Genomic DNA, 22741 nt, shown 5'->3' on the forward strand with positions numbered 1-22741 from the left:
ATCATTCTTCTTTTGTTGTGTCACAGTCAGACTCCAATAACTAGGGCTAAACGATATTGGAAAAAACTTACATTGCCACTTTTGGGGGTTTGCGATATATTGCGATATTAAAAATAGAAGAATTTTCACCAAATGACTTGAATAGCTCTGTTAGGGAAGACTTTGGTTGACTCACAATGTTTTTGGATTAGCGTATTGCATTCAGTATTTTATTAATTGTTTTTCCTGAGTTTCCCCCTAGTTTTTGTCATTTATCCTTGTATTCTTATTTGTTTCTTTATTTTTTATTCTTTAAAAAATTTATCATATTCTTTATTATAAAAATGTTATCATAGTTTCTGTAATTTTTATTGTTGTTTTAGATTTAAGGTGCTTTAATTTACGATAATAGTATTTATTTATTTTTTTATTATTCATTTATTTAAGAACTGAAAGTGCAAAAAATTGCAAAACCGCGATATATGATTGTATACAGATAGTACCATTTATTCCAGGCTAAGGTGGTTGATCTGGGAATGATCAAGATTGTTCATTGAGTTTAGGGGTCTAGCCCTGAAAAGTGCCAAAAGCAAAAATCTTTGTAACATTATTTATGAAAGTGGCTAATTGTATGAAATTTAAATATTCAATATATTTAAACCTTCTGCATTGGTTGGCAAGCTTTTGTAATATGAATCTAGAGTATTGATGATTTGATGACAGAGACCCAGGAAATGCTGAATAGCCCAATGGGCTTGTTATGCTTCTGCGTCGGGGCGATGCCGTAGCTACGCCGTCGATGGCGTATCATACGCCATAGTGCATCAGAAAAATCCTGACCACGCGTCGCGGTGACGTGTTGCTACGTAAACGGCAAGGACTGATTGGTCCACACAAAACATCATGGCTTTCATTTTATTCCCATGGCATGCTGTGTGTTTGCTGGTGTGATATTAAAGGTTGAATTTGGCGAAAAAGATCGTCAAATCCGCCTGCTGACATCCAAAAATATTGAAAGTGCATCTCTTCATCCATGCTCCTCAGTGGGTGAACAAGTGTGGCAAATTCACCCGTTCTCTGCCTTGACTAGTTCAGTGGTAGGACAGACCATCTCCGCAAATGTTTTCTGCATTTCCTTTCAACATTTGGAGAAAATGCTATTCTTTTTCGATTTCGATGAGCTCCACCTCGAGAAACAGCTGCTCCATCTCTGACAGTAAAGAAACCAAGGAATGCTTTGTGAAGCCTCGCAAAAGCCAGCGAAACCACATAAAGATAAGGATACAACCCCATAAGCCCCTTTCACAAACATATACCGTTAAATTCCCGTGTAAGGTGACGCGGGATTTACTTGCGTCATTGCTTTCATGCATGTAGAAATGTCCCGAGAATGACGCGGGTTGGACACTTTTACAGACTTGTCCCGTGTTGCCCACTGGCGCTCTCTGTGCAGGCAGGGCTGCTGGCGCGATTTTATAACCCGGACATTACGTCATTTTTGTTCGGCATCGGCTGTCACAACGTTGGTCAAATAGTGTTTGAAAGAGCCGTTTGTTGGAGGCTTCCCAACGTCTTAACTGCTGCCAATTCAAGCTCATCAAAACTCAGGCGATCCAAGAGAATGGTGCCGAGATATTAACTTGCTGGGCGCCATTCGACACCTCTGCCCCCCTTGTTTTGAAATCCCCTACATTGTGCTGGAATTTGAGTGTATTTGTTTTGTTGTCTTATCGGCTCTCTGCCAGCCGCTTAGGTTAGTACCGTAGTGGCCCGAATATAAGACGGCCCTGATTATAAGATGACCCCCTCTTTTTCAAAACTCAAGTTTGAAAAAAGACTTTTTGAACACCAAATCAATTTTTATACAGAAAATAATTACAGTACATCTGAAACAAATGATTTTAACAATATATTTGAGAGAAAAAGCATGTTATTTTGCCTCATTTAAATCCTAATATCTGTACATTTAAATATGTAAACTAAAGTGCAATCACATTCGGAAATGAATGGCTTCTGGTTTTTGAAATGTAAATAAACCAATCTATTGTGAGAAAACAACAAAGTTGCAATAATTGCATTAACCATCAAAGTGAAGTCTAACTGTAACTGTAGTCTTGAAACAAATCTGAAGAAGGAAAAACATTGCAGTAAAATAATGCAAACTGGTTAAACTAAAAAAATAGCTGAGATTTGTCATGACAGAACATCGCTTCAATGATATCTGGCGTCATTTAGCATCGTGAATGGGTATAATGTCTAGACCGCGAATATAAGATGACCACCACTTTTTCAGTCTTATTTCAATGCAAAAAAACACGGTCTTCTATCCAGGCAAATACGGTATTATTCATCCCCGTCAACCTTCTGTCGCGGACCCATTGTGTTATTCCCCCTTTTCCGTGATTGCGTGTATTTTGGTTGGTATTTATTAATAAACCCTTGCACGCTTCCCTCTGTTGTGCATCCCTCTGTTGTTTTTTTGCTTTGAAGTACAACCTTGTTTTCACAGTTGTGGACCCTAACATCGGCAACAAAATAAACCACATATATCCAAAGATGGACAATGGACTCTCTTCCTCGGCTCTACGATCCAGTAGCAATTTAATTTTGTTATATTTTCATTTTAATTTAGCTATTTACAGCTTGCTATGTTGATAATTGCAATGTTAACTGCTTTTCGTCTTACTGTGAAGAAAGAGGAAGTAACAGTCGGTCTGCCATGATATTTACGTAATCAGCCATCATGCTGTGACCCGGGAATTAAACGCTTGCTTTCACATACTGTACGCCTCGTCCTGGAACTTTCCCGGATATTATGCTAAGACGCGACCCGTGAAATGTCCGCGTAATCTCCATGTCAGTCGACCCGTGAAACTGCTTTCACGTACAAGGGCTGTCCGTTTAAATCCCGGGATTTTAACGGTGTTTCAGCGTATGTGAAAGGGGCTCTAGTGACTGGGCGGCGAACTACAGCGCAATGCATTACCTCTACGCAAAGCTTCAAATGCTCATCGATGCAGAAGCATAAAAAATCTTTAACGGTAAAATCCTGGTTTTGAAATTGTCAGGAAAATCCATAATAACACCAGGAGTTTCGCCTCCCACCCATTGGGGATTAAATCATCAGGCCAGTCATCCACACGGACGTCTCTAGAGTCTCTTTTACATGCGCATGGAAGAATGGAGTGAAACACACAAAGGATGTGTTCACAAGCAAACTTGGTTTATTTCCGCAATGCATTTTCCTTTAAAGCAACATGGATACATATTCATGAAACAGAATAAACATTCAAACATGGCAATGGTCTATTGGTTATATTCAAATCAGGTAAAAGTGAGTGGCCCTCCTCTTCACTCGCCCTCCCCAGTCACATGTGTTTCTTCTTCTAGTGAGATAATGTCAAAATGTTTACAACAATGCTATCTCACTTTAAGCCGAGTACTTCAAGAAACACCATTTGTTCGAAGCAACATCGTAAACTTATCCCTAGGGGAGGCTTTGAGTAGCCAGCCCACCACCCCCTCTTTACTGTGGAATGTGACCTGTGGCAATTTAAGGCACATAGTGAATACATGGGTTACAATTTAATAAAACCACTAACTAGGATAAATGCAATTCCCTTTTTCTTACTAATATTTCCCTAACAGAAATGCTTAGGGATTTCTCCCAAATTAAGGTGAAGCCATATTTAAAAATGAAAGCACATACAATTTTTGTTCAAATTTGCCATTGACCCTTTACTGTAAAGATAATCATTTTTTTCTTTGTGCCAATCTGCAGGGGAGCTTTTTGCCCAGGCACCTGTGGATGAGTACCCCGGCATCGCAGTGGAAACAGTGAGTGACTCGAGCCGATACTTTGTGCTGCGCATCCAGGATGACAATGGTGTGTACATTGCTTGTACAAATGCTCAATTCCAATTACCTGTCCAGATACAAGAGAGATAAAACTTCTGTAAAGTAACACGTTATTTCTATTGCAGGCCGCAGCGCTTTCATCGGTATCGGGTTCGGAGACCGAGGTGATGCCTTTGACTTCAATGTTGCACTGCAGGACCACTTCAAGTATGCAGCTTTATAGTTAGTAATAACTGAAGACATTTTATGAAACCATCTTCAATGTTTGTTCTTCCTCTTTTGTTTATGAAGGTGGGTAAAACAAGAAAATGAATTCAGTAAACAAGCACAGGCTCCAGACTCCGCTCCGAAGCTCGATCTGGGCTTCAAAGAGGGACAAACCATTACGCTAAATATTGGGGTAATTTGATTTTGTTACAATTTCATAGATTAAACATGAGGTGCTTGTTTGACAATTATTCTGCCATGCCGCAGTGCGACTTCCGAATTACGTACAAATCTGGGTTACATGACTGCTGCAGAAGTTTAACTGTCCTAAACCCAATCCTGAGTAATCTCTAAAAATATTAAGTCTGTTTGAGGTAACTACTTCACTTACAAATGAATTAATGCAGTCAATTAGTTCAATTGCACAGAGCCACCAAAGAAAGAGTTAAGTTTGTCTGTTTTATTTGAGGCTGTATTCTGAACAGATTTAACTGAGAACAGCATGCTGCAATATATAGTAAAACCCAGGATCAGTTCAGAGTGCTGCCCATTAATGCTACAAAATAATGAAAAACATGTATTTAATTACAGTGGGGCAAATAAGTATTTAGTCAACCACTAATTGTGCAAGTTCTCCCTCTTGAAAATATTAGAGAGGCCTGTAATTGTCAACATGGGTAAATCTCAACCATGAGAGACAGAATGTGGGGGAAAAAAACAAAACAGAAAATCATGTTGTTTGATTTTTAAAGAATTCATTTGCAAATCATGGTGGAAAATAAGTATTTGGTCAATACCAAAAGTTCATCTCAATACTTTGTTATGTACCCTTTGTTGGCAATAACGGAGGCCAAACGTTTTCTGTAACTCTTCACAAGCTTTTCACACACTGTTGCTGGTATTTTGGCCGATTCCTCCATGCAGATCTCCTCTAGAGCAGTGATGTTTTGGGGCTGTCGTTGGGCAACACGGACTTTCAACACCCTCCACAGATTTTCTATGGGGTTGAGATCTGTAGAATGGCAAGGCCACTCCAGGACCTTGAAATGCTTCTTACGAAGCCACTCCTTTGTTGCCCTGGCTGTGTGTTTGGGATCATTGTCATGCTGAAAGACCCAGCCACGTCTCATCTTCAATGCCCTTGCTGATGGAAGGAGATTTTCACTCAAACTCTCTCGATACATGGCCCCATTCATTCTTTCCTTTACACAGATCAGTCGTCCTGGTCCCTTTGCAGAAAAACAGACCCAAAGCATGATGTTTCCACCCCCATGCTTCACAGTGAGTATGGTGTTCTTCGGATGCAATTCAGTATTCATTCTCCTCCAAATACGAGAACCTGTGTTTCTACTAAAAAGTTCTATTTTAATTTCATCTGACCATAACACATTCTCCTGGTCCTCTTCTGGATCATCCAAATGCTCTCTAGCGAACCACAGCCTGGACGTGTACTGGCTTCAGCAGGGGGACACGTCTGGCAGTGCAGGATTTGAGTCCCTGGTGGCGCATTGTGTTACTGATAGTAGCCTTTGTTACTGTGGTCCCAGCTCTCTGTAGGTCATTCACTAGGTCCCCCCGTGTTGTTCTGGGATTTTTGCTCACCGTTCCTGTTATCATTTTGACGCCACGGGGTGAGATCTTGCATGGAGCCCCAGATCGAGGGAGATTATCAGTGGTCTTGTATGTCTTCCATTTTCTAATAATAGCTCCCACAGTTGATTTCTTTACACCAAGCATTTTACCTATTGCAGAATCAGTATTCCCAGCCTGGTGAAGGTCTACAATTTTGTCACTGGTGTCCTTCGACAGCTCTTTGGTCTTGGCCATAGTGGAGTTTTGAGTGTGACTGACTGAGTTTGTGGACAGGTGTCTTTTATACCGATAATGAGTTAAAACAGGTGCCATTAATACAGGTAATGGGTGGAGCCTCGTTAGAAGAAGTTAGACCTCTTTGACGGCCAGAAATCTTGCTTGGTGACCAAATACTTATTTTGACTCTAATTTGGAAATAAATTCTTTAAAAATCAGACAATGTCATTTTCTGTTTTTTTTTTCACATTCTGTCTCTCATGGTTGAGGTTTACCCATGTTGACAATTACAGGCCTCTCTAATCTTTTCAAGTAGGAGAACTTGCACAATTGGTGGTTGACTAAGTACTTATTTGCCCCACTGTACCTGTAGATGGCCCATGATGGTGACAAAGCACAACTCCCTACTATTTTTCACATTAAAATTGTTCTTATTGTGTTTTATAATTGATACATATGCCCCTTTCTGCATTTCGAAGCACTTTTTACTTATGACTCCACCTTAGATTTCTGCTCACGTATGCTCTGCATGCAGGCAGTGCGTGCTGGTAAAGAAGCTCCCAAACCATGACGCCTTGTAGTTTCACTCTTTGTAAAGTTAATTACCGCCCCCTCTTGGCACAATCTTCGACTTTTGCATACTGCCCATAGTTAGCTGGAATAGGCTCCAGCACCCCCGCAACCCTGTTGAGGATAAGCGGCTCAGAAAAAATGGTGAATTGAATTACAAGCTTGCTCAGGAAAGCTATTAACCTTGTAAGTTCCGACTATTGTGTTCTGTTAAATCGCATAGTCCGACACACAGTCATCCAACTGTTTTCCCTCGCAGCAATCCAAAAAAAAGGATAGGACTCGTCCACAAAGTTCCGGCGGTCTAGGACTCCTTCCACCTCCCCCTGGAGGCAGGTTGGCGCCGCCCCCGTCATCCCGATCTAATAATCATAACACGCAACCGTCAGCGGGAGGAAATGACACAGGTAGGTAATTGTAAGCCTCTGTGGAAATGCTGGTAGAGGTCATGTAGCTAATTAGCCCGCTTCTTGTATTTATTATTTTCCTTTCATGTCAAGAGTATTTTGTGATCTAGGGAAACAAGAGGGTACTGTTGAGGTCACCAGGTGTCTTGCTCTTGAGTTAATATGTCACGAGTTTACATTCTACATACTGCCACAAGCCCACGACTGTTAGCGGAGAGAGTTCAAGCCCAGCTCATATTCGTCTTATTTGGAAAGAAACATTTTTGCCCAACTGTTAGCCATTACCACGTTCTTCTGTCGTACCTGACTCACATGTGAATTGAGTTCATGGAGGTCAGGAGAAAATGATTTATTTGTTGAAAGAAGTCATGAAATGGCCTACGGACTTGGCCACAGTGGACTGTCGTCAAGCTGTTGCCAGCGGAGCTTTATAACCACACTGTGGAATATTGTGTAACCAAAACTATGGCAAATACACTCCAGGTTTCACACACCGGAGTTTCTGATGAATGGGATCGTTACCTGACATTCAAAAATGTTTCTCTGACCACCTGGTGGATTTAATTTTTATTTTTATACTGTGATGTCATTAGTAGTCTGACCTTTAAATAGGATTACAGGGTGTATACACCGTAATTTTTGGACTGTAAGCCGCAACTTTTTCCGTCCACTTTGAACCCTGCGGCTTATAGTCCAGTGCGTCTTATATGTGGGTTTTGCAGGCAGGTAAGGTGTATGTCTATAGTAGGGTTGTTAAATATTGAATTGTATCGATACTGAAATTTTGTATCGAGATAGGATATTTGATTACTCCGGGATAGGATATTTGATTACTCCGTTATCTATTGGGATTCCCCAGGTTAAGAGAATTTTGTTGTCATGGGGTAAATTTGATTCTGCATGACTCTTGATAGTAATGGAGGAAATTTTTGCATTTTCCTTGTTAACTCGTTGGCTGCCGTTGACTGCGTTAGACGTCCAATCCATTTTAAGTGGGGGGTGGCAGCGAATGAATGTTCAAATTGGATGTCTACTGGTCATAAACTTTTAAAGAGTAAATTTTCATGAGCCACAAGACTGGACATCTAGAATCGTCCAATGGCACTGAAAGAGTTCCTAAAAAAAAAAAGTTTTTTTTTTTTAAATCTAGTAGTGAAAATGGTATTGGAGTATTTTTTTGAGTATAGATATCAAGTTGAAAATATAGTGTAGCGACAACAGTAGTCTTTAGGAGTTACTATCCCTCTGGCTTATCGTCCAGTGCGGCTTATACATGAACGAATAGTTTTCTTGTCAAATTTGGTAGATGCAGTTTATAGTGCAATGAGGCTTATCTATGAACAAATGCCGTTTTCGTGTCAAATTTGGTGGGTGGCGGCTCATAGTCAGGTGCACCTTATAGTCCCAAAATTTCAGTAATCTCATCCATTAAATTTGAGCCTGGGAGTTTAAATAATAGGTCTCTTTATCGCAGATTTCCTCTGACAGTTTTTTGTGGGTCTGTGTGTGTGTGTGTGTGTGTGGGGGGGTTGGTTATCAATGTGGAAACTTCCCGCAAACAGCCATAATAATAGGGGAACTTACAGTGATCATTCACTAAGAAAATTCAATTGAAATTGGCACTAAACAAATTCAATTGAAATTAGTACTGGGCAAAGTTTATTTTTTGAGTTTTTATTATAGTTAGTTTTTTGTTTTTTTTTTTCTCTCAGTTTTAGTTTTTAGAGTGGATTTGCCAGTTATTGTTACCTTTTTTTTCTTGACATTATTAGTTTTTATTGGTTTCAGTATTAGTTTTTGTTTGTCAAAGGTATGGTTTTTTATTATATGCAGTATTCAAAAAGACTAAAATAATAAAATACTAAAAAAGACAAAATTTTAAAATTATGTGTTCAGTTGAATTTTGTTATTCTCTTGTGTAAATATATTAGGAAAGCAAAGGGATTAGTGTCTTTAATCTAAATTTGTTTTAATTGGTTTTGTAAACTCACAATGGAGTTCCAGTTATCTTTTTTTTTTCTTTCTTTTAATTATAGTTTTTATCTAATTCAGTTCACTTTTTTTCTATAGTAGTTTTTGTCATTTCATTTGTTAATGATAATAACCTTAGTGCCAGGAAATATGACAATATATACGTATTCAGGACTTGGAAAAGACACTAACAGCGTTGATAATTTTCTCAGGTGCACCTGTTAGTAAGAGGCGCAGTGAGTGAAAGTATGACGTGAAGGTAATCCCAAGCTTTAACATCATCCTTGAATGTTTTCTTTCTGACGTCGTTTCGCTGACAACTTTCACTTTGGTTCCTGTTTGACACCTCCAAATCATTAATCAGGAAAACAAAGTACTGTCTCTGTAAGAAGCACAACAAGGTTCTAGCATGACCTAGCCGGTCTCCAGACCTAAACCCTAAAAAACTACAGGTAACGTTTGACCTCTTTAATTGCAAATAATGGCTACTGTACCAAATATTAACATTCGTTTTCTCAGGTGTTCAAATACTTATTTGCAGCTGTATCACACAAATAAGTAGTTAAAAAAATCATATATTGTGATTTCTGGATTTTTTTTTCTTAGCTTATCTCTCTCATAGTAGACATGCACCTACGACGAAAATTTCAGTCCCCTCCATGATTTTAAAGTGGGAGAACTTGCAAAATAGCAGGGTGTTCGAATACTTATTTTCTTCACAGTAGGACAGGAGTGGGCAAACCAGTACTTGAGTGCCGCAGTGGTCTGGTCTGGTTCCAACTGATTCAGCACAGACAGTTTAACCAATGAGTTTTCTGCGGAAACAAGAAGGATCTGACTGCAATCAACTTATTGCACGTGTAAGACACCAGATTAGTGAAAAGGTTCGAAGAAAAAACTGAACCTAATGTGGCCCTTTGTGGAATAGTTTGCCCACCCCTGGTTTTGGATCTATTGAAAGCAAGGGTGCAGGTTTGGTCTCAACATTGGTAGGGACAATATAACAGCATAACCTGCATGTACACCTTTTGCTGGGGATGGGACATTAATAAGACCAAACAGATTGGGTGAACGGTCAGGGCTGCATTTCTCACGAATATAAACCTAATTAATTGATTGGCTAAAATAAATCTCTATTGACTTGGATCAACCTTCATGTGTTTGGGTTCAGGTGATGCAACTTTTGATTCGAACCTTTAGTTTTTAAAAACTACCAAAGAAACATTTTTGAAAACTTCCAGAATAAATGTCTGGATTTTATTAGCAAATTTAAATTGCAATGTTTGAGCATCACCTAAAGTATATTAACATACACAATAAATGCAAACTTGTTAATAATTTCTTATCCATCAGGAATGCAAAAAAATGTCTTAAGACCACTCAAATTGACTGCCTAAAAAAGAAATTAAGTATAACTGGAAAAAAAAAACTGTTAGGGAATAACAAAAATAAATAAAGTTTGAGTCTTCCTTTAGGTAAAACACTACTGCTTTTGTCCACAAGCACAGCCAAACTCAACAAAAAATGAAAGCTCCATTGGGCTGAATAAAATAAAAATGAACATTGAGGAGGAGGGGGTAAACCTCAGTTCATTATATTTCTCACAGTTTACGTTAACAGTAGAAAACCTACAGGACACCACTTTTCTAAGCAGCTTCCTACTCGAGTTTTGCAGTTCAGCAAATTCACATAGTTTAATGTTATGCTAACTCAGATGCAGGTCGGACTTTCAGTAGCAAACTTTGTGGTGTGTTCCCCACCTTCACAACATATACATTACTCACGGAGGCTGCTGCTGGCCGAAAAAAAACTTTTAATATCCCTCCTCTTCGAAGGGGGTCGAGGAGGCGGCACTTTGTCGACATGTTGCATAAGTCCTCAAACAATCAACGTGTGTTTCAGGGAAAAAAATGGACTGGCACATTCAGCAAGTGAAAATGGATAAATGTAAGTCTGAACATAATAAAAAATAATTCACTTAATAATGGTAGGTTCAATTCTATCCTTACAACATTTATGAAGACAATCTAAATTACCTATATAACTGAACTCATTATATATTGGAAATCAGGTTGCCTAAAAGTTGGTGCGGACAATTTGAGCATCCTAAAAATTTGGTAGTGTTATGTCCCTACCATCCCTATGCATACCTACACCCTTGATTGAAAGGTAAATACAACATGCAATTACCCAAATTGTAATGTCATTGAAATGATGATGCACATGAGGTTGTTAACGTGTGTCTTCTCCACAAGGTTGCCTGCTGGATCTGGACACCAGCAACTCCAACACGGTGGCACCATCCAATCCTTCCGTGACGGCCAGCTCAGACCTGTGGGGTGACTTCGATTCCCCGAAGTGAGAGAAAACACCACTCGGCTCTTCTTCCCGCTTTTCTCTCTCAGTAACATTTATGCAGCACTTTTGGCAAAATTGCTTTCCCCTTTCAAGGGGTCCCTACTTCTTCCTGCCAAGCAGGGTAAAACATACCCCAACCCATCACCAATTTTCGTCTACTTTACTAATCAGTTTAAGTTCTAATCTTGTTAGTCTCAAACCTAACACTAATACACGTGTCAATGTTTTGTTCTTCCTTTTAACTGTGAACATAGAAATGTGATTAAGGAAATATAACAATGAATGCAGTTTCTGTACAGAGAATATTTATTGTCAGTGTATATATCCCAGTCGTCCAAGTCATCAGTGTTGTAGCTTATTTTGTTTTTTTTCTGATTATATGCACTCTGTCTGTTAGTCTTAAAACTGGGATCGCTCTATTATTCTTGTAAAGGAGGTTTACCGCCATAATCTACTTGAAAGAAACTTTGTTCAACTGGTTTGGGTGCTGCTCTATAGCTCCCTATAGTGGACTCAAAGGGCACAACAGCAATACTTGTAGTGTAGACATGATAGAGCAGCTGCTTTTTTTTTTTTTTTTTTTTTTTTAAACTAGCAGCAGTAGTAGATCAGTTAGGCAGAAGCCAAGTTGGATGCAATCCGGCCTATCTAAAAAGGTTGTGATTTAATGGCTGTGGATGAAAGCTAAGCTGGGTCACGCCCTCGTCCTGCTTAGTGAAGTCACAGCTTGTCATTCTTGGAGGCTGTCGTCATTTGACAACCTGAAAGAGTTGTGCAGTATCGACCGTTTTTGATGTAAAGTGCTTTAGACTGATATTTGTTAAATGCATTGTGGGTTGGTTTGCTTTTTGCCTATTGTGATATTGTCTTGTGTAAGCAGATGGATTTTGTTGATTCACAATGCCGACGGATGTTTATTGGCACTTGAAGAAATTAACCCTAAAATGTTTTATTGTCTAATGTGACTTATTGTGTATGGAAATGAATATGCAAAGATAAATATCAGACGGAAACAACACAAATGCGTGTATTTTATTTCTTCTACAAAAGAAACCTGGGCGGAAACAAAATCAATGGACTACAACAACGCTTTTAATACAGAATGGATCGTTAGTTAGCACCTTGCAATGTCAAAGCAGGTATTTGTGCGATGAATGGAAGCCGGTTGAGCATTTATTTGATGTTCTTGATATCCACTTGAAGCTATTTATGCACTTTTGTCCTCACTAGGAGATATACCGTATTTTTCGGGCTATAAATCGCACCTGAGTATAAGTCGCACCAGCCATTAAATGCCCAACGAAAAGGGAAAAAACGTGTGTAAGTCGCATTTTTGTGGGAAATTTACTTGACAAAATCCAACACATATAAGAGATATGTCATCTTGAAAGGCAATTTAAAAATACAATAGAGAACAACATGCTGAATAAGAGTACAGTATGATAATGTTGCATGATGCATGAACAATGAAATGCAAACATGGCCGGTATGTTAACCTAACATAGATATTACGAGTTATTCAGATAAGTATAGTATAAAGAGCATGCTAACAAGTTTACCAAACCATCAGTGTCACGCCAAAACACGAAAATAACATGTGAAATGATATATTAATGTGCTAATAAGTTCACACATAAGTCGCTCCAGAGTATAAGTCGCACCCTCAGCCAAACTATGAAAATAAACTGCGACTTATAGTCCGAAAAATACGGTACTGTAAAATGAATAAATGCTGAAATGGATTTTCAAAAAGATTTTTAAACATTTATTCAATATGATATGTACGAGAATGCTTGTTTTCTTCACTAGGAGAATATATGTTAGTAGTAAGGCAAAATTGACACCATTTGTCAACTGCCTGTTACTATTAGTGAGATTGTTGCCAGGGTTTCAATAACTTTATCATATTACGAGAGTGTCAAGGAAGGCAATATGGCTCTTGATGGGGGCACAGGGGGCTCCAAAGTTAATTTTTTTTGGACCACCTCCTTTAGACCACCAGTGTATCCTTGCACATGATAATTGGAATGAGCTCCTTACCCCTTCACCAATCGCCTTTCATCAACATTTTGAGCAAATAAAAACTTCCGAAAAGGAAAGTAAGTCAACTGTTATTTGGACTGCTTTTATGTATATCTTTCATTTGACATCTTCAGGCACTAAAAATGTAAAAATCAAGCAAATTAATATGTGTGATTTGACATGACCTTTAGTTTACCATTAACACATTAAGTGCTGGTGATGGCGATCGATGTCTAATGCATTGAACGTCTATCGTAGTAAATGGCAGTCATTGAGTAAAGGATAGGAGGGAGTTAAACACACAGTCTACTCATTCTGAACCCATACAGGTGAGAACAAAGAGTGTAGTGGTATTACATACTGTAGGTTTGAGTTGGGTATTCAGGAAATTGAATGAATGCTCAAACGGCTTTCCATAGCACCTTTTTAAAGGGCCATTAACCCTGCTTGACATGATCCATGAAATGCACAGTATTCACAGGCAATTAAAAGTTAGGACACATAAACATAGATATGACTCAGCACACACGTGTGTGTAAAAAAAGGGAGGAGGAGACCCCCGGTAGGTGTTGAGCGTTGGATTTATGGTGTTATGGACTGTTTTGATGACAATCTCAGTTTGGTGCCCCCCAAACCCGTCAAGCCTTGTTTGCCCAGGTTTTCGGGTTGCCACGGCGATTGCGACAGCGTTTCCTATTGGATGACCTGCTGATGCGCCTGGGCCAGCCGGACAACTCTCGGCACAGCTCGGCTGTAGGTCAAAGTTGAAAGTTAGTGTGAATGTATAGAGATGTGGTTAAAACGCCAGTTGGGTCACCTTTTAGATGTTCGTCTTGTGGGCACACGGTTCTTGAACAAATCTCATTGTTGATAACATATACTCGAGGGAGGCTGAAATGTTAATAGGACAAGATTTTACTTAAAATTAATTTGATCTTCTCTAAAGTTTAAATGCAAGTAATTCTGGTTGTTCAAAATGCCAGTAATTACCTCCACTAGTAGGTGAAACCTGCAATTCTGTCAGATAATGCTCAATTTCTCCCAGAAAATGATTGCAATTACAAATGCTTTGGTAGTAATATCTTCATTTATTTTGCTTGCAATGAAAAGACACAAAAGAGAATGAAAATAAATTCACATCATTATCATTTTACACAAAACTCCAAAAATGGGCAGGACAAAAGTATTGGCACCCTCAGCCTAATACTTGGGAGCACAACCTTTAGACAAAATAACTGCGAACAAACGCTTCCGGTATCCATCAATGAGATTCTTACAATGCTCTGCTGGAATTTTAGACTATTCTTCATTGCCCAACTGCTCCAGGTCTCTGGGATTTTAAAAGGTGCCTTCTCCAAACTGCCATTTTCAGGTCGTTCTACAGGTGTTCTATGGGACTCAGGTCTGGACTCATTGCTTGCAACTTTAGAAGTCTTCAATGGTTTCTCTTAAACTATTTTCTACTGCTTTTTGAAGTGTGTTTTGGGTCATTGTCCTGCTGGAAGACCCATGACCTCTAAGGGAGACCCAGCTGTCTCACACCGGGCCCTAAATTATGCTGCAAAATTAGTTGGTAGTCTTCAGACTTCATAATGCCATGCACAAGCCATGGTCATGCAGTCCAGTGCCAGAAGCAGGAAAGCAACCCCAAACATCAGGGAACCTCTGCCATGTTTGACTGTGGGTACCGTGTTCTTTTCTTTGAAGGCCTCGTTTTTTTTCCTGTAAACTCGATGTTGATGTCTTTTCCCAAAAAGCTCTACTTTTGTCTCATCTGACCAGAGAACATTCTTCCAAAATGTTTTTGGCAAACTCCAGCCTGGCTTTTTTTTTTATGTCTCTGGGTCAGAAGTGGGGTCTTCCTGGGTATCCTACCATAGCGTCCCTTTTCATTCAGAGGCCGACAGATAGTACGGGTTGACACTGTTGTACCCTCGGACTGCAGGACAGCTTGAACTTATTGGATGTTAGTCGAGGTTCTTTATCCACCATCAGCACAATCTTTTGTTGAAATCTATCGTCAATTTTTCTTTTCCGTCCACATCTAGGGAGGTTAGCCACAGTGCCTTCACTGCCTTGGGCTTTACACTTATTGATGACACTGCGCACGGTAGACACAGGAACATTCAGGTCTTTGGAGATGGACTTATAGCCTTGAGATTGCTCATGCTTTCTCACAATTTTGCTTCTCAAGTCCTCAGACAGTTCTTTGGTCTTTTTTCTTTTCTCCATACTCAGTGTGGTACACACAAGGACAGAGGTTGAGTCAACTTTAATCCATTTTAACTGGCTGAAAGTGTGATTTAGTTATTGCCACCACCTGCTATGTGACACAGGTAAGTAACAGGTGCTGTTAATTACACAAATTAGAGAAGCATCACGGTTTTCCAAAGGGTGCCAATTCTTTTGTCTGGCCCATTTTTGTGCAAATGATAATGATTTTATTTTTTTCCCCATTCTCTTTTGTGTTTTTTCATTGCAAGCTAAATAAATGAAGATATTACTACCAAAGCATTTGTAATTGCAATCATTTGCATGGAGAAAGTGAGCATTACCCTACAGAATTGCAGGGGTGCCAATACTTTTGGCCAGCACTTTATGCATTTGCTCTATCGGTGTGTTCAAGATGACTCAAGAACAAATACAGGGGTTATTATCGAACTTGCAGAATATATAATATAAAGAAAAGGTGATTAAACCTTGGTGTAGTTAGGTAAAAAATCACAGGTTAAAAAATTTGATAATGGATTGAACTATTTAACGCAAATTTGCAAGGTAGATGATATGGTAAGAAGCAAAAGAGTCAAAGGCCACAAAAGTCACAGAAGTTTTTTGCAAGATTGGCCATGAATTTGTACCTTTAATTGGCATTAAATTTAGTTTTATGTGGTCTAAAAATCTTAATTTATACCTCAGGAAACCTGTAGGAATCGTACATTTTGTGAGTTTAGTTTGGAAGTGTGCGTTGGCATGGTTAAATGTTTTAGAATTATAAATATTGTACATTTGTACATTAGGCCATGTCATAGCAATCTTATTAAACTACACCTCCTGGAGGCTGTGAGCCAATTGTCACAAAGTTTACATTTTGATGGAAAATATTGCTAGAAAAAGAAAATCTGCTACTTCCATAGAGAAGCCATATTGCCGTTTAGTGGCCTTTGGAAGGACTACACATCTTGGTTTACAAAAAAAAACCCAACTAATGTCAGAAGCGCACAGCAGGTAATGGTCTTATTTTAGAACTGAAACCCAACCCAATTAATATGACACACGCCGCTGCCAACATGTGTGCCGTATGCATTAAAATAGCCCCAAGATCATCGTAAATTCAACTACTTCCATTGCAGTCACAGCTTGGGCACAGTTGTATATTTGACTGAAATGATGAATGTAGCATAGCTCTTTAAGTCAAATAAATGAACACATAGTACTGTACATTTATATCCACTACTGATTATGGCCATCTGTGCAGTAAATCACCTATAAAAGCAGCGCCCACCGATGCATCTCTTGATGGGACGATGGACAGAGTACATCCTGGTGCATGGGTACATCTCTTCTCTGCAGTCTACACACATACATACACATTAAATGTTTTTCACTGCCATTTACGACATGGTTGGACGTCTATCGTCGTCAATGGTAGTGGAAGAGTTAAAAGTAGAGGTGGCAAAAGTACAGTATGTACATTTTACCTAAAAATGCCGATATTTCTTGGTAGTAAAAGTGGAAGTAAAAACTAGACTCTGAAGTAGACCTGGGTGATATATCGATAAGTAATAAGTAAGTCGAAGTAATTTAAAATTTTAAAACTATAGTTGTTTCGTTGCATGTTTTGTTTCATTTGCAGAAAAAAACATGTTTAATGAATTGAAAAAACACAGAATGTAATTTTTCTGTGAAATGTAGGATGAAAACAGAAATAAATGTCCAAGTTCCAACATGGGGGCGGACATTTTATCAATGCTGGAACTATTTTAGCCAATCAAACATGATTATCTCAGATTGCCCGCCTTTCTTCATGATGTGATTAGCACTCATTATCACATACTTTATCAGTGGTTATGTGTGTGAGTATAATTGACATAATATGGCTGCACTTTTAAGTAGTGCTATTTTTTTGTGTGCATTTAAACCCCCCCATTATCAGAGATTTAACAAATTTAAGTAATACTTCATTATTTACCCAAGGGGTTGTCTTAATTGCGTTATCCAATGAAATTGTTAGAAGTCAGTAGTGCTGCAACGATTAATCGATTAACTCAAGTAATTTGATTACAAAAAAGCTTCAAATCAAATTTTGCTGCTTCTAGCATTTGTTTAATTAGAGTGCCGTTGTAAAACTCATTTAAAATGGCTGCATCCAGCTGCTCCCTGTTAAGACCAACAGAACGTAAGGTTTTGTTTGAGCTAATGTTTTTTTTTCTTTTTTTTTTTTTTTTTTTTTCTTTTTTTGGTACATTCGTAATTTAGTTTGTGGGTATATTTTCTGTGGGCTGTTTTTATGTGGGAATATGTGTGTTGAACCATTTGCTAAGAGCATTGTTAAAAAAAAAAAAGTTAACATTTTATAGCATTCAAGCTAGCGGACTTTGCTATGTAAGTTAGCCAACTGTTGTTTTGTTGTACTTTTTTTATACTGTTTGAGGCTAAGCTCAGATGTTTGAATTTATTTTCAAATGTGCAATTCTGCATAGTTAGAAAACACTCGGGATTTTTTTTTTTTCGTATTCTTTTGAAAGTGCAGTCTTAGCAGGCCTTTGTTTTACATCTCCTGAAATTTATTCTGCAACGCATTAAATCTTCCTAATCCAATTATTTGATTATTCGAACTAACTAATTGAAAGATTAATCGACTACGAAAATAGTCGATAGCTGCAACCCTAGAATTCAGCCAGGTGCCAGTGAGACAAAGAAAATTTAACAATGAGTTCGTCAATAGATTATTCCATAGGAATGAGTTTGCCTCTGTTTTTTTGTCTAGTTATTACTTATTAGGGCTGACAGCACAAATGGGTGAGATGAGGAGAGAGAGAAATATCTTGTTCAAAATAAGTTTTTCACAACAATACCAGGAAGGAAATAGCGGTTAGTTTTATACAATACACGTATCAAATACTAAAGATTAAAAACAAAACCTTTTATTTTTTTTCTTTTGTACATATTGTTGCCTGAAAAAAGTAGGAGAGAAAAAAATTGTAAATTCTATATATTGTGAACAAAATCTGAGATTTTATTTTTAGGCCATATCACCCAACCCTACTCTAAAATCTACTGAATTTGTTGTCATGACTCTTGTCTTAGCGTCTTTGGTATGTTTTTACTACATAATGTACTGTGTATTCCATTACTTTCCATCACTAGATATAAAGCAACGTGTCAGATTGTGGTGGTGGCCTACTTACTGTCTAGCAAGGTAGTCCCAGGAGGTGCTTCAGTGGCTTCCACTGGGAATAAAGAACTGTCCTGATCAACAGTATCTCTTTGCTGGGCTTGGACTACAGCTGTGAGTGCTGGAAAACACACACACATACAGAAAATGAAAAATAAGGTGGGGGGAGTCTTCCTTAAAAAACAAACACAAGGGCGACTGGAGCATAATTAAACAAGATGATTTATTTAGTGTGTTGTATTTGGTAGCGTTACCATGGAGACTGCAGAGGAGCAGGACCACTGGAAAGTAGCCCATTCTTTCAACTTTTTAGAGGTGAGCAGTATAAACTGTAGGAAAGAGGGAGGGGGGAAGAGTTCAAAGATGTACAGTATATCATATTAGTTATGTTTTCTTGAACTTGGTGGGTGATTTTTTTTTTTTTTAATAACTATTGTTTTTGGTAGTATGATAAACTCATTTGCAGCCATTGACAACAATAGATGTCCAAAATTTCAACTGAGATGATTGGCCTGATTGATCATGTTTCACTACTATTGACAGCGTCAGATGTCTAATCGATTTGGTCCAAATGGTTTGGACGTCTATCGCTGTCAAAGGCAGCCAATGAATTACCATTTAAGTAGACAGCACAGTATGCTTAAAACTACCGTATTGGCCCGAATATAAGACGGCCCTGATTATTAGACGACCCCTCTTTTTCAAGACTCAGGTTTGAAAAAAAAGACTTTTTGAACACCAAATTAATTTTTATACAGAAAATAATTACAGTACATCTGAAAAAAGGATGATAACAATATATTTGAGAGAAAAAGCATGTTATTTTGCCTCATTCAAATCTTAATATCTGAACCTTAAAATATGTCAACTAAAGTGCAATCAAATTCGTGAATGAATGAATGGCGTCTGGTTTTGGAAATGTAAATAAACCAATCTATTGTGATAAAACAACAAAATTCCAATAACTGCAATAACCATCAAAGTGAGGTCTAACTGTAGCTGTAGTCTTGAAACAAATCTGAATAAGGAAAAACATTGCAATAAAATAATGCAAACTGGTTCAACTTGAGTAGCTGAGATCTGTCATGACAGAACATTAGCCCTCAAGTTCAGCATTCGCTTCAATGATATCTGGCGTCATCTAGCGTTGTGAATGGGTATAATGTCTAGACCGCGAATATGAGACGACCTTCAATGCAAAAAACACAGTCTTATATTCGGGCCAATACGGTATTAACGTGCCAGTGTTGGGCATGGTAATTACAAAATATACACACCCCTGTTCAAAAGCCATTTTTTTGTACCATTAACCCCTTCAGACCTGAGCATGCTGCTGAAGGACATAACGCATTTGTGTCTCTAAATCAATACATACACTGAATTTAGTTGCTATTGCCACTTCTGGGAGATTATTGGACGGAACTTTACCCATCGAAATCAAATCATGAGGTTTAGCATGCCCTCTTTGCTATCTTTGGCTCTTTGAAAATGGCTGAGACAAAACTTCAAAAAGGCAAACGTAAATGCTCATTTCTCACTAAAAACAATGTGACTTTAACATTGGAAATAACCAATAAATGCATAAAATATCCCCGACCCAAAAATTGCACGTTGTTCTGGTATTTGAGTAGAGTAAAACTCAGCGAAGAGTTTCTTTTTTTTTTTGCCCAGCAGAAAAAAATGCGGGTCAAAGTGACCAATAATGCAAATAAAAATACTTCTTCCCTTACAATATATGACAGGTTTACTTTTTGACTGCACACAAGTAAGGTCGGGAATTTTCGTTGTTTTACTTATGCAAAACTTATATTCTTTTTTAGATCATGCACACATGAAATTGTAAAAAATAAATAAATGAAAAGAATTCTAAAACTATTAAAAGGAACCTTGGACTTAAAGACTTGTACGCTGTAATAAGCAACAATTGTTCTCTTTTACTAAAATATGTTATTAGAAACAAATAATATTGCCATTGATTTAAAAATCTATAATATTTAGTACATGTTTTGACCTACAGATGGTGCCATGTTTTAGGCGCGAAATGGACGCTCAGGCTGATGTAGTTTGTCAGTCACGAAATGAACTCTACTGATGTTCTGCAATTCCTTTCTATGCAGCGAGACATCCAACACATGCGCACATTTGTTAAAAGCGGCGAGTACTTACTATTTGTGTTTTTATTGAGTCTTTTATGACCTTTTCATTGCCTCAAAATAATTCTAAGCATTGTGTTTTCTTGTGGTAGCTTTAAAGCAGATTGTTGATCTGTTGACCACATTAGTCACGTAGCGTATTGAAGCCACCCTCATTTGATATTATTACGTTTAAGTATTAAAGCATCTTTAGTATGTTCTGTTTGTATGTATCTAAAGTTCTAAACAAAACAAGCTGAAAGCACACAACAGTACTTTGCGTGTCAAATTCGCCTCTTGTCAGACGTTTCGCCGGTGTAGCACATTTTGGCAGCATGCAGTTTTCTCATCACTTCTTTCCTGTTCATTTTGCTTTTGCTACTCGTTTTGTGCAATATCGACAGTGCTGTCGGGCTCATTAATGTTCCTCTCGGGTTGAAATTGAAAGGGTTGAACAGAAGACATGTTTATGTCGCTCAAGTCATACTCTGGAAGCCCAGCAGCATAACCATATAACGTCACCACCCCGCGACGTCAACAACTATGGCGACCTACATGTTAAACTTATTTACTAATTGTATAAAACAAAAACATCAAGAGGGGTTCTAATATCCAATTATTTTAACTCATAATAACGTTTATCTTTTAAGAACAAATCTTTCTATCAGTGAATCCCTTTACACACTAAAAATGAAGAATTTTCTTAAATGAATTAAGACTAACAAACTCACTCTAAAACTCATTAAAAACATGTCAAAAGAAATCTAAACGTGCCAAACAATTATAACTGTGGTTAAGAACTAACCAATCACATTCAAACCAATGTCGAAAGAGTCACAGCACATCTGCCACCATTTAAAGTACTTCTGATTTACCCCAAATTTCAGATGATTTTTTTATGTTTCATGACAATGCTGACTGCTGTTTAGAACTGTCCATAATTCCCTCCACTTAGCCCCAGCTCAAGAAAAACAGCCCACAGGCATCCAATCGGATTTTAGTCATTATGTGTTGCCATGCCCATTGCAGTTCAGTCTGTCGCCACACATTTGCGTCCCAATATGGACAAAAAATGTAAAAATGAGATGCCCTTGAGAAGAAATCACTCTGCGCACCTTTCACTGTCTAACAATTAGTTCCACATGTGTAGTTAAACAAAAAGTATTTTAAACATTTTTCTGTTGTTTTTTGTCGCTCACCACCCTGCATCATTCCTCTCGCAATGTGTCAGAGCGACTTAGTCCAACTTGTGAGTTCTCACGAAAGAATGTGGGCTTTTTTTGGAGTTGTTTTTTTTTTTTTTTGGGTGCCCAATGTGAGCAACCCTCCACCCTTTCCTTTGTTACGGTCACACATTCTTTTACATATTTCTTTTTTGCTGAAAAATCCGAATCATTCTTATTTTTTTCTTGTGAGTCAAACGATTTTAATCTACACACATCCTGTCCACATATTTCTTTCGCTTTTAGGATTAACTCTCATTTTCAGCAAAGTGTTTTAACCCTTATGCTTCAATGTAAACCAACTTCTGCGATATTTGCTATTTAATGGTCTTAAAACCTTACCAAAAAATGAGACAATACTTACAACTTTTGCTGTTGTCCGGACCTGCTTTTGTTTAACGGTTCCTTTGTCCTCTTGTTGTTTTCTCCTCCTGCTCTCCTTCTCCCTCCTCCTCTCCTTCTCCCTCCTATCCTGCATCCCATCATTGTTTTCACAATTTCTTCCTGCCCATTTCGAACATGCCTAATTGATAACACACTTCCTTTGTGTTTGATTCACACAATATATTGATAATGTTGCGTTTTTAGCACATTCTTCTTTTTTATACTGGTGGTATATGTGCCTTGCAATTTTAATGCTGGGTGGGTCAATGTCGATAAACACTTTTCTTGAGTCGAGCTAGTTTTGTGAAATATTTTAGTAGTACTTCAATGCTGTAGAATCAAATTTCAAGGACAGCAAACAGGTTGCACATAAGTGTAGGCGTATGGATGCAGTGTTGTTAATCTTACTTTAAAAAAGTAATTAAT

At 38.1% G+C, this 22741-nt stretch overlaps 2 protein-coding genes across 2 annotated transcripts in view; one reads left to right on the forward strand and one right to left on the reverse strand.

Moving 5' to 3' along the window:
• The window catches only part of necap1 (NECAP endocytosis associated 1), a 15483-nt gene extending 1282 nt beyond the window's left edge, over positions 1 to 14201 (forward strand). The window contains exons 3-7 of the mRNA XM_057833623.1: positions 3761 to 3865; positions 3963 to 4044; positions 4129 to 4237; positions 6683 to 6830; positions 11057 to 14201. Of these exons, the coding sequence (XP_057689606.1) occupies positions 3761 to 3865; positions 3963 to 4044; positions 4129 to 4237; positions 6683 to 6830; positions 11057 to 11163 (551 nt within the window). The 3' untranslated portion in view covers positions 11164 to 14201. The remainder of the gene's footprint in view (positions 1 to 3760; positions 3866 to 3962; positions 4045 to 4128; positions 4238 to 6682; positions 6831 to 11056) is intronic.
• On the reverse strand, positions 12162 to 22395 carry mfap5 (microfibril associated protein 5). Its single transcript, XM_057833630.1, has 6 exons — positions 22296 to 22395; positions 18831 to 18905; positions 18590 to 18697; positions 16665 to 16752; positions 13999 to 14072; positions 12162 to 13932 (listed from the first exon to the last, which is right to left on the reverse strand). The coding sequence occupies exons 2-6, from the start codon at positions 18871 to 18873 to the stop codon at positions 13820 to 13822; spliced, it is 426 nt and encodes a 141-aa protein (XP_057689613.1). The 5' UTR covers positions 18874 to 18905; positions 22296 to 22395; the 3' UTR covers positions 12162 to 13819.
• Between the last annotated feature and the right edge of the window lie 346 nt (positions 22396 to 22741).

Source organism: Corythoichthys intestinalis, chromosome 4 (assembly GCF_030265065.1).
Source record: "Corythoichthys intestinalis isolate RoL2023-P3 chromosome 4, ASM3026506v1, whole genome shotgun sequence".
NCBI lineage: Eukaryota > Metazoa > Chordata > Actinopteri > Syngnathiformes > Syngnathidae > Corythoichthys > Corythoichthys intestinalis.

Bases quoted from the DNA above. Each gene is read 5' to 3' on its own strand.
- mfap5 (XM_057833630.1), bottom strand. From the start codon at position 18,873: ATGGGCTACTTTCCAGTGGTCCTGCTCCTCTGCAGTCTCCATG. The intron at 16,753-18,589 runs GTAAGTAGGCCA...GTATGTGTGTAG, and splicing joins TGGGACTACCTTGCTAGACA to ACTGCAGAGAAGAGATGTAC. The intron at 13,933-13,998 runs GTGACCCAACTG...TTTGACCTACAG, and splicing joins ACAAGACGAACATCTAAAAG to CCGAGCTGTGCCGAGAGTTG.